The 13,093-nt window shown below is 38.1% G+C and overlaps 1 protein-coding gene across 2 annotated transcripts in view; it reads left to right on the top strand.

Annotated features, from left to right (window-relative positions):
• Positions 1-13,093, top strand: part of PKP2 (plakophilin 2) — a 93,351-nt gene that overhangs the window by 78,467 nt on the left and 1,791 nt on the right. For both annotated transcript variants that reach the window (XM_027035889.2, XM_053226114.1), the window contains exons 10-12: positions 2,505-2,658; positions 9,204-9,393; positions 12,923-13,010. In XM_027035889.2, coding sequence (XP_026891690.2) covers positions 2,505-2,658; positions 9,204-9,393; positions 12,923-13,010 — 432 coding nt within the window. The remainder of the gene's footprint in view (positions 1-2,504; positions 2,659-9,203; positions 9,394-12,922; positions 13,011-13,093) is intronic.

Genomic DNA, 13,093 nt, shown 5'->3' with positions numbered 1-13,093 from the left:
CATATAGTTCAGTTCAATAAATATTTACATAGGACCTCTCATGTTCTAGGCACTGTACAAGGCACCGAAAGGAAAAAAAAGTTGGATGAGATCCATTTCTTCCTTTAAAGGAGCTTCTAGCAGGAGAGATAGCAGTTTAGTATAGTTGTAACCTAGAGAATTAGGGAGTAATGATAAGGAAAGAGGAAAATGGATACCAGGCCAGACGAAGACATCTGAAGACCATTCTGGAAACAATGGAGAGTCATTACAGAGTTTAAACCTGAGGCGGAACATAATCAGATTAAATTTTAGAAGAGTCATTCTGGTGTGAGGCTTTGAATCCCCAACTGGCATTTAAAAAACAGAAAGTTGACTGGCAACATTTGGTTCCTAGTGGAGATTGGAGACCATAACTTCGCAGAAGTACCAGTCCGCAAATGCACTATTTACTCTAGCAGTATTTGGTGGCCAAGTATAAAATCAGTTTTGCAATTATACTGGGTAGGTAGAAAATAAGCTGGAATGATAAGAGAATTAAGGGTATTGAAAGATAGTTTGTGATGTGTTGGTTCATGTACAACTAGTCTAAATAAGAAAGAAAGTTAAAACGGAAGAGTATTGGCAACTTGAGGTGTGGGGAGTAAAGGTTGAGATAAGGGCACTGGAGTTCTTGATGAGGCTGAAGAAGAAATATAGTAGGAGTGAGGGACAGAGAGCAAAGTGAACAGGAAATTGTGTTCAGAGTATAACAGTTTATGTTTTCAGAGTCAAGATATTTTGGGATGAAATAGGTTCTGTATGACCATGGAAGTGAATGACTGATGTGTGGAAGAGATGACAGTCAGTGACATTTAGCAAGTCTAGGAACAAAGGCATAATTAATGTGGTCATCTATAGTGAATGTGGAGTGGAGAAGGCTCTGAGCCAGGCTCCGAAGCCTCCAGTGGATGTTGGGAAAGGAACGGTAGGCCTTGAGATGACAAAGAAAATGCTATGGGAGTGATAGAGCTGGATGGCCATGACTCAGAAGACGGAGCTACTGCGTGTGGGAGAAGACATCTAGACGGGCCATTGGGAAGACAGAGGAATGCCAACCTACCTCTGTGCCCAAGTCACGGGAGTGGTACAGAATAAATAGCCTCCTCTGGATGGCTACAGAGGAAGGATTCTTCTCAGAGTGGAGCAAATAGTTTAATGGAGTGCTCTACAAGTTAGTGTGACAGACTTGTTTACAATAAAACATTCTAAAATAGTGATTGTTAAACTTCTTTTGAGTCTTGGACACTTTGACTATCTAATAAAAGTTATAAACCCTTTCCCTGAGAAATTTTATTATAAACACAAAAATAAGTTTTCTTTATTTTTTATTTTTAAGTAATCTCTATACCCAACATGGGGCTCAAACTCACAATCCCGAGATCAAGAGCCATATGCTCCACCAACTGAACCAGCCAGATGCCCCAATACAAAAATAGCTTTAAGGACTTGCTCTCCTCTCCCTAAAACCTTTCTGGGATCCAATCTTCAGAACCCCTGTTCTAAAAAGTATAGTAGAGAATATAAGAGCAAATCTGCAGGAGGGAGGAGAAAATAAGCAGTATTTAGATAAGATAAACAGAGAAGATAGACACCCTGAAGAATGGTGGGAATTTCTGGCAGGTGGCCTCAAGTTAGCTTCAGATAGAAATCTATAAAGTTGTAGACACAAGCCAAGATCCCTGTATTAGAGGTTTATTGATGCCAGGAAGGTTTTGGTCAGTTCTCAAACTAATTTGCCAACCTAATTCCAAATAAGATTGGTCTCTAGTGGACTTGGACCTGGACCAGCAACTTGCATACACAGCCTCTGACTGAAAGCATCGAATTAGAAATAATCTAACGAGCCATACATTCTTTTCTCTAAAGGCCCAATATCTCTTTCAGAATAAACTGGCTTTTTAGAATTGAACAAGTTTATTAAGATCTGTAAAATGCCAAAACTTAAGAAAAAAGAAACAGAAAAGGTGACTAAGCCAACAAATACATCGAATATTAATTAAAGGCGTCTCCCTTTAAAATTTTTCTCAGCTCAGTTGTCTTCGTGGGTAAATTCCACCAGACCCACAAAGTTGAGATTTTACTTACATTACACAAATAGTTCAAGAAAATAGAAAAATGGAAAACATTATGCAACTAATTTCATGACACTAGTGTTTGATTCTAAAACATCATCCTTATATCCTTTTCACAATGCTGAGCTGAAGATATGAATAAAGAGGAAAGCAAGGAAAAGACAGGCCCATTTTATTTACGAACAGGCAAAAATATAGTAGGTAACCAAATCCAATATTCTATTTAAAAATACCTAATAAGCTGTTTTTCTCCAGTAATAAAATTGAAAACGTAATAAGAATTTAAAGGAAGTATCGTCAGGCTGGTTTCATCACAGCTTTAGTTTTAACAGTCTCTAGTAATCTACAGAAATTTAAAATTAGTGTGAAGTCAAATGCAGTGATATTGATAAGATATGTCTCATGCAACAGATGCCAACATCAGTAGCTCAGACAGTTGTCCAGAAGGAAAATGGCCTGCAGCACACCCGGAAGATGCTGCATGTTGGTGATCCAAGTGTGAAAAAGACAGCGGTCTCCCTGCTGAGGAATTTGTCTCGGAATCTCTCTCTGCAGAATGAAATTGGTGAGTCAGCAAACGTGTCTTGATGTAGTGAATACATATCGAAAATATAAATTCAGGGGCACCTGGGTGGCTCAGTTGGTTAAGCATTCGACTCGATTTCGGTTATGATCTCATGGTTTGCAAGATCAAGCTCCATGTTAGGCTCTGCACTGACGGCACAGAGCCTGCTTCGAATTCTCTCTCTCCCTCTCTATCTGCCCCTTCCCTCCCTCCCCTCTCTCTGAAAATGGGTAAATAAACTTAAAAAAAAGAAAGAAAAGAAAATATAGGCGCATCTGGGTGGCTCAGTCAGCTAAGCATCTGACTTCAGCTCAGGTCATGATCTCGTGGTCCATGAGTTCAAGCCCTGCATTGGGCTCTGTGCTGATAATTCACAGCCTGGAGCCTGCTTTGGATTCTGTGTCCCCCTCTTTCTCTGCCTCTCCACCACTTATGCTCTCTCTCTCTCTCTCTCAAAAATAAATAAACATTAAATTTTAAAAAAATACAAATGCAACAAAACATTGTCTGTATCACATTTTTTTTTTTTTTTTTTTTTTTTTTTTTTTTTTTTTTTTTGCAATGATGAACTGAAAATGTGACTAAGGAGCAAAATGTGATAAAATAGACCTGGCCTTTGCACCCAGGCATCAAGGGTCCGCTTTCTCCCAGGGTCTCAAATAGGATTTTTCTTCATATCCAGCATTTTGTTTTGTTTTGTTTTTGTTTTAATTACTATAGAAGGGAAACTTAGACCTAATTATAATTAACAAGGTAAGTACATATTTGATGTTTTTGTGCCTCCAGTTGTATCATTGTGGATAGTCTTTTTAACCTATGCACCTGGCTTTCAGGATGCTCTCTGGGTGGCCTATTTAAGCGCTGCTCTTCTCAAACATTGAAAGTGTACACAGAGTGGTATTCACTTTAGAAGCTTGGTCCTTGGGGCGCCTGGGTGACTCAGTCAGTTGAGTGTCCGACTCTTAATTTCGGCTCAGGTCATGATCCCACTGTCGTGGGATTGAGCCCTGCATCGGGCTTCACTCTAAGCATGGAGCCTGCCTGGGATTCTCTCTCTCTCTCTCTCTCTCTCTCTCTCTCTCTCTCTCTCTCTCTGCCCATTTCCCCCGTTCACTCTCTCTCTCTAAAAAAAAAAAGAACAAGAAGAAGAGACTTGGTCCTTGTTGCACTAGAAAAAAAATGAATGAACAGATCACACACAAAAAAAGACAAAAAGGAGGAGTATACTGAATAGTGGATTCAGCATAGATGGTTTTTAAATGAATACAGTGAAACATTTGCTTTATTTTTGAGAGTCTTTATTATTGACAAAGGTGATAACTATTTACACCATCAAATAATGTTTTCATTTGCTTTATACATAGAAATGCCGATAAATACTTGTGAGTCAAGTCAAAAACTATAAAATGAGATAATAGGAAAATAATGCCAAAAATCAGTCATGCTTCTAAGGCTCCATAAATTAGTCATTTCTGACAACTTGAAAACTAGTTTTTCACAAAATTCCACTAAATTTATAAACAAATGCTCATTTGTTTTGGTGGACACACACACACACACACACACACACACACACACACACACACACACACAGCACCAGAGATACTGAAGTCTGATTATGTCTTAATAATGTCATTTCCAAAGCCAACCAGCAGCACAACATTGGAGAGGTAGTTTCATACAATGGTTTCTTGCCCATAATAAATATAGAGAGAGCCTGGAAATTTTTCAGTGAATATGAAAGAAACCTTGCCGTAGGCACTCTGAAAATTATGAAAGTGTTCTCCTCATTGTCCTTTGTGGACTTTTTTGTTGCACTTTAATCAGGTATATTATCTTTGACTTTTTTTTTCTTTCCCTAAAGGACATGTTGACTCCATCTTTAAAACAGTGCCGATGGAAATAACTGTGCTCCACACATTATGCATGTGCCTTCAGGGCAAAAATGCTGTTGGTCTCAGGTTCAACCATCCTCTAACTGTTGGGAAGATACAAATACAGCCCCATACTTTATTTTTTTATAAATAAGCATTGTATTTAATTCTTCAATGGAGCGGGAAATGACCTTGGCAGAATCAAGGTTTTTTTGTATTTCACTACACTTAATGTTTATCTATTTTCTTTGTTTACCTACTTTGAGTGACTTCTGGCCTTCATACATTGCATCTTAAATTTTGTTGACAAGCTTGGGTAATTACAATATTCATACTTTTTTTTTCCGTTAACAATTAATGGCTTAGCAATGTGACTTCTCATTCCATATTTGTCACTTTTAACCAGAAGCTAGGTAAGTGGAAAATCATTGTTCTGGATGGTTTTATTAAATAATAACAACATCAATTAAAAAAAGATACGTGTTCATTTAAAAAATTCAAGAAATTAAGAAAAGCATAATAAAGAGGCAAAAAATACTTCCTCTTACCACTTGGAAAATAACCATTGGTAACATTAGGTGAATATTATTCCTGAGATCTCTCTATACCTATCTACCTATGATAAAAGTTTAGACAAAGAGAGAACTAAATAAATCATGCTATTAAAATTGGATCATACATCTAGTGGTTAACTAAAAATTATTAGAGTTAATTTTAACAAAATAAAATTTATTCCAGTTTGTCATTTTAGTGGTCCTGTTAATTCAAGTGCCATGTAACCTGTAGGTGATGCCTACTGAGCATTATAGGGAGGACCAGTGTTTTGTTAAATAGGTCTGGCCTTCTCCTTCATTATGGAATAGATCCAAAGTATTATTATGTTACAGTCACATCAGAGTTTATGGTGACCTGCCTGATCCAAATCCTCTTACTAATGTAGTAGTTTGCACTAAAAGTTAGTTTTGGGGCGCCTGGGTGGCTGAGTTGGTTAAGTGTCCGACTTGAGCTCAGGTCATGATCTCACGGCTCGTGAGTTCGAGCCCCGCATCAGGCTCTATGCTGACAGCCCAGAGCCGGGAGCCTGCTTCAGATTCTGTGTCTCCCTCTCTCTCTGCCCCTTTCCCACTCATACTCTGTCTCTTTCTCTCAAAAATAAATAAACATTGAAAAAAAATTTTTTAAGTTGTTCAATTTGTTTTATGCAGCCTGTAACTGTGATGAGGCTTTTATCTGTAAAATTCTGATGAGATTATCTGTAAAATTCTGATGAGATTATCTGTTATTTTTTTGGCAATTTTTAAATGTTAATTCCAGTGTAGTTGCCATACAGCGTTCTATTAGTTTCAGGTGTACAATATAGTGATTCAACAATTCCATACCTTACTCAGTGCTCATCAAGATAAGTGTACTTTTAATATCCCTTTACCTATTTCACCCATCTCCTCACCCATCTCCCCTCTTGTGACCATCAGTTTCTTCTCTATAGTTAAGCATCTGTTTTTTTTGTTTTGTCTCTTTTTTTCCTTTGTTTATTTGGTTTGTTTCTTAAATACTACATAGGAGTGAAATCATATGGTATTTGTCTTTCCTTGACTGAATTATTTTACTTATTAGCATTATAGTCTCTAGCTCCACCCCTGTTGTGACAGATGGCAATATTTCATTCCTTTTTATGGTGAATAATATTTCATATAATACACCCACACCCCGCATCTTCTTTATCCATTCATCTGTCAGTGGACACTTGGGCTACTTCTATAATTTGGCTATTGTAAATAATGCTGCAATAAACATAGGAGTGCGTAAATCCCTTTGAATTAGTGTTTTTGTATTCTATGGGAAAATACCCAGTACTGCGATTACTGGATGGTAGGGTAGTTCTATTTTTAATTTTTTGAGGAACCTCCATAGTGTCTTCCACTGTAGCTGCACCAATGTGCATTCCCGCCAATAGCACACGAGGGTTCCCCTTTCTTCACATCCTCATCAACACTTGTTGTTTCTTAAGTTTTTTATTTTAGCCATTCTGACAGGTAAGAGGTAGTTTTTCATTGTAGTTTTGATTTGTATTTCCCTGATGATAAGCAGTGGTAAGCACCTTTTTATGTGTCTGTTAGCCATCTGTATGTCTTCTTTGAAGAAATGTCAATTCATGCCTTATGCCCATGTTTTTAAATTGGATTATTTGTGTTTTGGAGGTGAGTTGTATAAGTTCTTTATATATTTTGCATACTAACCCTTTATCAGATATATCATTTGCAAATATCTCCTCCCATTCCAAAGTTGTCTTTAGTTTTGCTGGTTGTTTTCTTTGCAGTTCAGAAGCTTTTTCTTTTGATATAGTCCCAGTAGTTTATTTTTGCTTATGTTTCCCTTGCCTCAGGAGACAGATCTAGAAAAATGTTGCTATGGCCAATGTCAGAGAAATTACTGCCTGTGCTTTCTTCTAGGACTTTTATGGTTTCAGGTCTCACACTGAAGTCCTTAATCAATTTTGAATTTATTTTTGTGTATGGTGTAAGAAAGTGGTCTGGTTTCATTCTTTTGCATGTTGCTGTCCAGTTTTCCCAGCACCATTTATTGAAGAGACTGTTATTTTCCCATTGGGTATTCTTGCCTCCTTTGTCGAAGATTAATTGAATGTAATTGTGGGTTTATGTCTTTGTAGCCTCATGCTTTCGTAAGATGATCCACTGATAAACCTCCCCTCATTTTAATTACACTTAAATTCACTTAATTCCATGATGTCCATCTAAATTCAGTGGAAAGAAAATTCACATTCTCAAGGCCTTTAATTCTGTGATTTAACATATTAAAAGGAGGAAGCCTTCTGATAATAATTTGTTTCTATTGGGAGATTACTACTTGCAGGGTGCTGTGATCAATTAACACATTAACTCATTTAATCCCTCACAGCAACCCTGTGAAGTAGATACTATTATTATCCCATTTTATAGATTAGGACAATGCAGCATTGAGAGGTTAAGCAACTTGCCCAAACCACACAGCCATTGGGTGGCAGAGGCAAGACTGAAACGGAAGAAGTGTGGCTTCAGAGACTGAGCTCTGAGCTCTAAACACTGTGCTGTGATGCTTTAATAACCATGGAAAACAGAGTTCAGGTCTTTGAGCAGAAGGTGTGTCTTTCCTGCCAATCAGGTCCACATATTATCAAAGGATGACAATTATTCAGTTCCTTTTTTGCACACCTCTCTGTTCTAGGCATAGTGATTCATGCTGGAAATACAGAGATGAATTTGATAATTGTTCTCAGGAGCCCATAGCCCCACTTGGAATTCAGACAGGCACATAACTAATTACAATCCAGTATTCTAGAGAAGTGCGCAGTTCAGGGTGCCACATAAACTCAGATGAAAAACAACAAAATTGGGGTACCTGGGTGGCTCAGTTGATTAAGCGTCTGACTTCGGCTCATGTCATCGTCTCACAGTTGGTGAGTTTGAGCCCCATGTCGGGCTCTGTGCTGACAGCTCAGAGCCTGGAGCCTGCCTCAGATTCTGTGTCTCCCTCTCTCTCTGCCCCTCCCCTGCTCATACTCTGTCTCTCTCAAAAATAAACATTTAAAAAAATTTTTTTTGAAGAAAATTAAGCAGAAGTTTTCATTATACAATCATAATAAACACAACACTGTATTCAAGAGTTGTGAGGAGAAAGAGAAGCAGGAGAAATAGATAGCCAGGAACTTACATACAGAGTGAAAAAATAAAATAGGTTTTTTCTTTTTATTTATTTTTTATTTTTTTTTAACGTTTATTTATTTTTGAGACAGAGAGAGACAGAGCATGAACGGGGGAGGGGCGGAGAGAGAGGGAGACAAAGAATCGGAACCAGGCTCCAGGCTCTGAGCCATCAGCCCAGAGCCCGACGCGGGGCTCGAACTCACGGACCGTGAGATCGTGACCTGAGCCGAAGTCGGACGCTTAACCGACTGAGCCACCCAGGCGCCCCTCTCCTTTTTAAATATTAGTATTGTTTGTACATTGATGAAACTAAGCAGTACAGATAATTTTTTTAAAAATTTTTGGTCACCGTCAATATTGTTGTAGAAGAACAAGTCCTATTCATATGTTAGTGTATTTCTTCTCAGGTTTCTTTTGCGTATTTTCTTTTCTAATGTTTATATTATGGATTATTTAAGTATATTAATTTTTCAGAAAGAACATTAACAAATATTTTCTTGCGATACATGTTTAATAAATATTTGGGGGATGTATAATATTCTTTGCAGCTTGGTTTTTGATAGTATCCTATCACTGAGTTACTTGGGCATTTTATCATTTGTCACTTATAGATAATACTATAATAAAAATCTCTGCATAAAGCTTCTTCTATTTTTAAAGTGATATCTTTAGGATGAATTTCCAGAAGTGGAATTACTAAATTAAAGGATGTGAAAGTTTTTTAAATTCTTGATGTTTCTGTCAAATTGTCATTGTCATTTCTATCAAAAGATTTCCAGTGTACTGAGCACTGAGTATCCTCTTTTTAAGAATCTTTTTAAAAATTGAATAATAGAGAGATTACATCTTTCCATATATTTCTTAACCAGTTGTGTTTCTTTTTAAAATATTCTTTACCCAAAATATCTTGGGATATTCAGATTAAGAGACAACCTTTTTAATCAAGTATTCTTCTTCTTTCATTTTATAGCCAAAGAAACTCTACCTGATTTGGTTTCCATAATTCCTGACACAGTCCCGAGTACTGACCTTCTCATTGAGACTACAGCCTCTGCCTGCTACACATTGAACAATATAATCCAAAATAGTTACCAGAATGCACGGGACCTTCTAAACACTGGGGGCCTGCAGAAAATCATGACTATCAGCTCAGGCGATGTGTAAGTCCTGTAGTATCTGCCTGTTGGCTCTCTTCCCTTTCCTCACTACCACTCCCAACACCCGTCTGTAAATCTAGCTGTGAATGTGCAGTCATTGAGGACCATGGGTAACGTGGCCAAAGAACGAGATTGTAATGCTGGGCCAAATCATTTGGTTCAATCCTTAGTAATCAAGCAAGTGAAAGACTGAATTCTCCAAGCCCAATAGTTGCCCATTATCTTCTAAAGTATCCAGCTAGAGGCACCTGGGTGGTTCAGTTGGTTAAGCGTCCGACTTCTGCTCAGGTCATGGTCTCACAGTTAGTGAGTTTGAGCCCTGCATCAGGCTCTGTGCTGACAGCTCAGAGCCTGGAGCCTGTCTCCATTCTTTGTCTCCCTCTCTCTCTCTGCCCCCCCACCCCTGCTCATGCTCGCTCTCACGCTCTCTCTCAATCTCTCTCTCAAAAATAAAATTAAAAATTAAAAAATTAGGGGCACCTGGGTGGCTCAGTCAGTTAAGCATCTGACTTTGGCTCATGATCTCCTGGTTCATGCACTTGAGCCATGTCAGGCCCTGTGCTGACAGCTCAGAGCCTGGAGCCTGCTTTGGATTCTGTGTGTCCTTCTCTCTCTGCCCCTCCCCAGCTCGTGTTCTCTCTCTCTCTCTCTCTCTCTCTCTCTCTCTCTCAAAAATAAGTAAACATTAAAAAAAAAACCTTAAAAATAATTTTAAAAATTTTTAAATGAAGTATCAAGCTAGTCAAATGCCATATCTTCTCTGGGTAGCACATTCCAGCCTTTTATTGACCTAACAAATTCATTTATTTCCCAGAGCCATAACTATGATTTAAGAATAGGAGAATATAGGCAATGTGGAAGTCCTGTGGACAGGGATTGCCCTTTTCCTCACTTAAATCTGGAGCCAGTATCACCCCAGTGGCTTAAAAGAAGCAGTGATAACACAAGAAGTAGGAGGCAACATAATCAAATTCTTGCTTTCTTGGTTTTCTCTATCACATCTCTTCCACGTCTTATTCCCTTTTGAGAATAGAAGTTCTAAATTTTTTTTTTCAACGTTTATTTATTTTTGGGACAGAGAGAGAGACAGAGCATGAACGGGGGAGGGGCAGAGAGAGAGAGGGAGACACAGAATCGGAAACAGGCTCCAGGCTCTGAGCCATCAGCCCAGAGCCCGACGCGGGGCTCGAACTCACGGACCACGAGATCGTGACCTGGCTGAAGTCGGACGCTTAACCGACTGCGCCACCCAGGCGCCCCGAGAATAGAAGTTCTAATGCATATAAGTCATTCCACATCGCTGTTTCTGTGTCTTTAAATTTTCCCCATTAAAAAAAAAAAGTGAGGAAGAGAATGAAAAACCTTGTATAACAAAATCATTATTATTAGTTAATTTAGAGACATGGGATCCAAAGAGGGCATGAAGATTATTATATTTTTCTCTTTATACAATTCTGAAGTGTTTGACTTGTTAAATACAAGTTACTTTTATAAATAACCAAGCAAGAGAAGAAATGTTACAGCCCAATTATAATGAGTTACAAAGCAAACAGACTTTACCTATGGTAGACAAATGTGTGCTTGGCCACACAGGGGCAAGCCTAGGGGTCTGTGGTATCCTGGAGTACTTGTACTCTGCAGCCCCACTCTGGCAAGCCTCATAGGGAAGGAAGACCATATTCAGAGTCACAGGATAAAACGGAGCACTGGTTAGAATGTGAGTTCCCCGAGTCAGAATATCCACCTGTCCCCAGTGCCTGGCAGAGAGCAGTTACTTAATTTATGGAAAGATTGAATGATTACTGTATAAAACAGAAATGACTATTCCGAGTAGTCATCCATGCTCCTAAGCAAATCTCAGTAAGACCTATGATTTTAATTATTTGAGTATTCAGACACATGAGAACTCATGTTCTTTAATTATTTGAGTATTCAGACACATGAGATCTCATAAGCACATGAGAACTTTTGGAAACTTCTTATAGCTTAGCAACAAATGGGGATGTCTGACTCTGTTACTTCCTTTTTGCCTTGAGTGTCCGTCCATTTGTGAACCAGTCCTCATATGCCCTGTCTCCAAAAAAAAAATCAACAAGGAGCTTCTACCAGATGTGCCTGCTTTTCCATCCTTGTGAGAGTGTTGGGTAACTGACCTGTAATTTAAGGGCTAGACTGGAAATAAGTTGCCATATATAGCATTTTTTTTCAAATAAATAATTTCAAAGTGCCAAACAACCAATTGATAAACTATGAATATAAAACATTTGCAATTCAAGGACACTTTCCAATTTTAGATATCAGAGACCCATAGTCTTCATGGATTTATGGGTACTTCAGTATTAGCAAGTGAGTCCAAGAACTCCATGAAGTACTAAAAGAATCTGTGAGGTGCTGATTTGGCTTCCCCTTCATACAAGTCTGGTATGGAAGAGAAAGGCTCTTAGCCAAAGAATGACCCCAAGATGTGCTTCTCCATACAGTACTGCATTTTTAGTTCATGGTTGCCTGTTTACAAACGCCCATGATATGAAAAATTAAATCTTTGTTTCTTTGGGGGCCCCTGGGTGACTCAGTTGGTTAAGCGTCCAACGATTTCAGCTCAGGTCATGATCTCACGGTTTGAGAGTTCGAGTCCCACATTGGGCTCTGCACTGACAGTGTGGAGCCTGCTTGAGATTCTCACTCTCCCTCTCTTCCTCTCCCTGCTCACGCACTCTGTATCTCAAAATAAACAAACATTAGAAAAAAAGCTTTGTTTCTTTGTTAGAAGACAAAATTTGGCCGTATGCGATTTGAGGTGATGGAAAAGAGAGAGCTCTAAGAAAGCAGAGAACCTTAGCCAGAAATAGGAAGTTCAGTACAAATTTAAAAGTGAAACATCAAAAACTAATAAGTACAGTGTTCATTTCTGTGGTGACTTGGCTATATAAGAGGAGTGCATTTTCCATTTGCTCTATACAAAAACAAAGAAATTTTGAAACTATTTTAAATGTTTCAAGAATTTATTAACTTGAAAATATCACTCCTAATTCATAGAGTAGTGTAGGAGGTATATATGTTTTTCAGTCCTGCTTTTCTGCATTTGTATTCTATAAATATATATTATAAACATACAAATATATTTCTATTCTACAAATAGTATATAATATTTAATATAAACATATTTATTTGTGTTTAATGTAATATAAAATAAATGGAAATAGTGTATACAAATATACAAATTTTATTTTGTAAGTTAATTCAAGGATTTATGGAATCTAAGGACATATTCCTTATAAATATTAGGAATATGCTCTATAAACTGATAGCCCTGTGCTAGTGGTTTTAAAAGATGAAAAAAAGTGGTTTTTTTAACCTAGTGTGGCCCCTGGCCTTCAAAGCTCACCATCCAATTCTCTTGTCATGGTGAGTGACCTGACTTAATGGATGGCCACCAAGCAACAGCAGTTAAAGATTTCTGGAATGTCTGAGGCAGCATCCAGAAGCCTGACACACTCTCACTGATCTCAGAATGCTTTCTTCCTTTTTTCAGTTATGCCTCCAACAAGGCAAGTAAAGCTGCTTCTGTTCTCCTCTATTCTCTGTGGACGCACACGGAGCTCCATAATGCCTACAAGAAGGTAAGTACACTAGAAAGGTGAGTGTTGCAGTTAATAGGCAGATAATAGTGGTCCCCTGGTGAGAGATCACTAAAAACATTTAG

This window comes from Acinonyx jubatus, chromosome B4 (genome assembly GCF_027475565.1).
Source record: "Acinonyx jubatus isolate Ajub_Pintada_27869175 chromosome B4, VMU_Ajub_asm_v1.0, whole genome shotgun sequence".
Taxonomy (NCBI): Eukaryota; Metazoa; Chordata; class Mammalia; order Carnivora; family Felidae; genus Acinonyx; species Acinonyx jubatus.
Note: the sequence above shows the minus strand (reverse complement) of the source record. Positions and strands in the feature narration are given on the sequence as shown.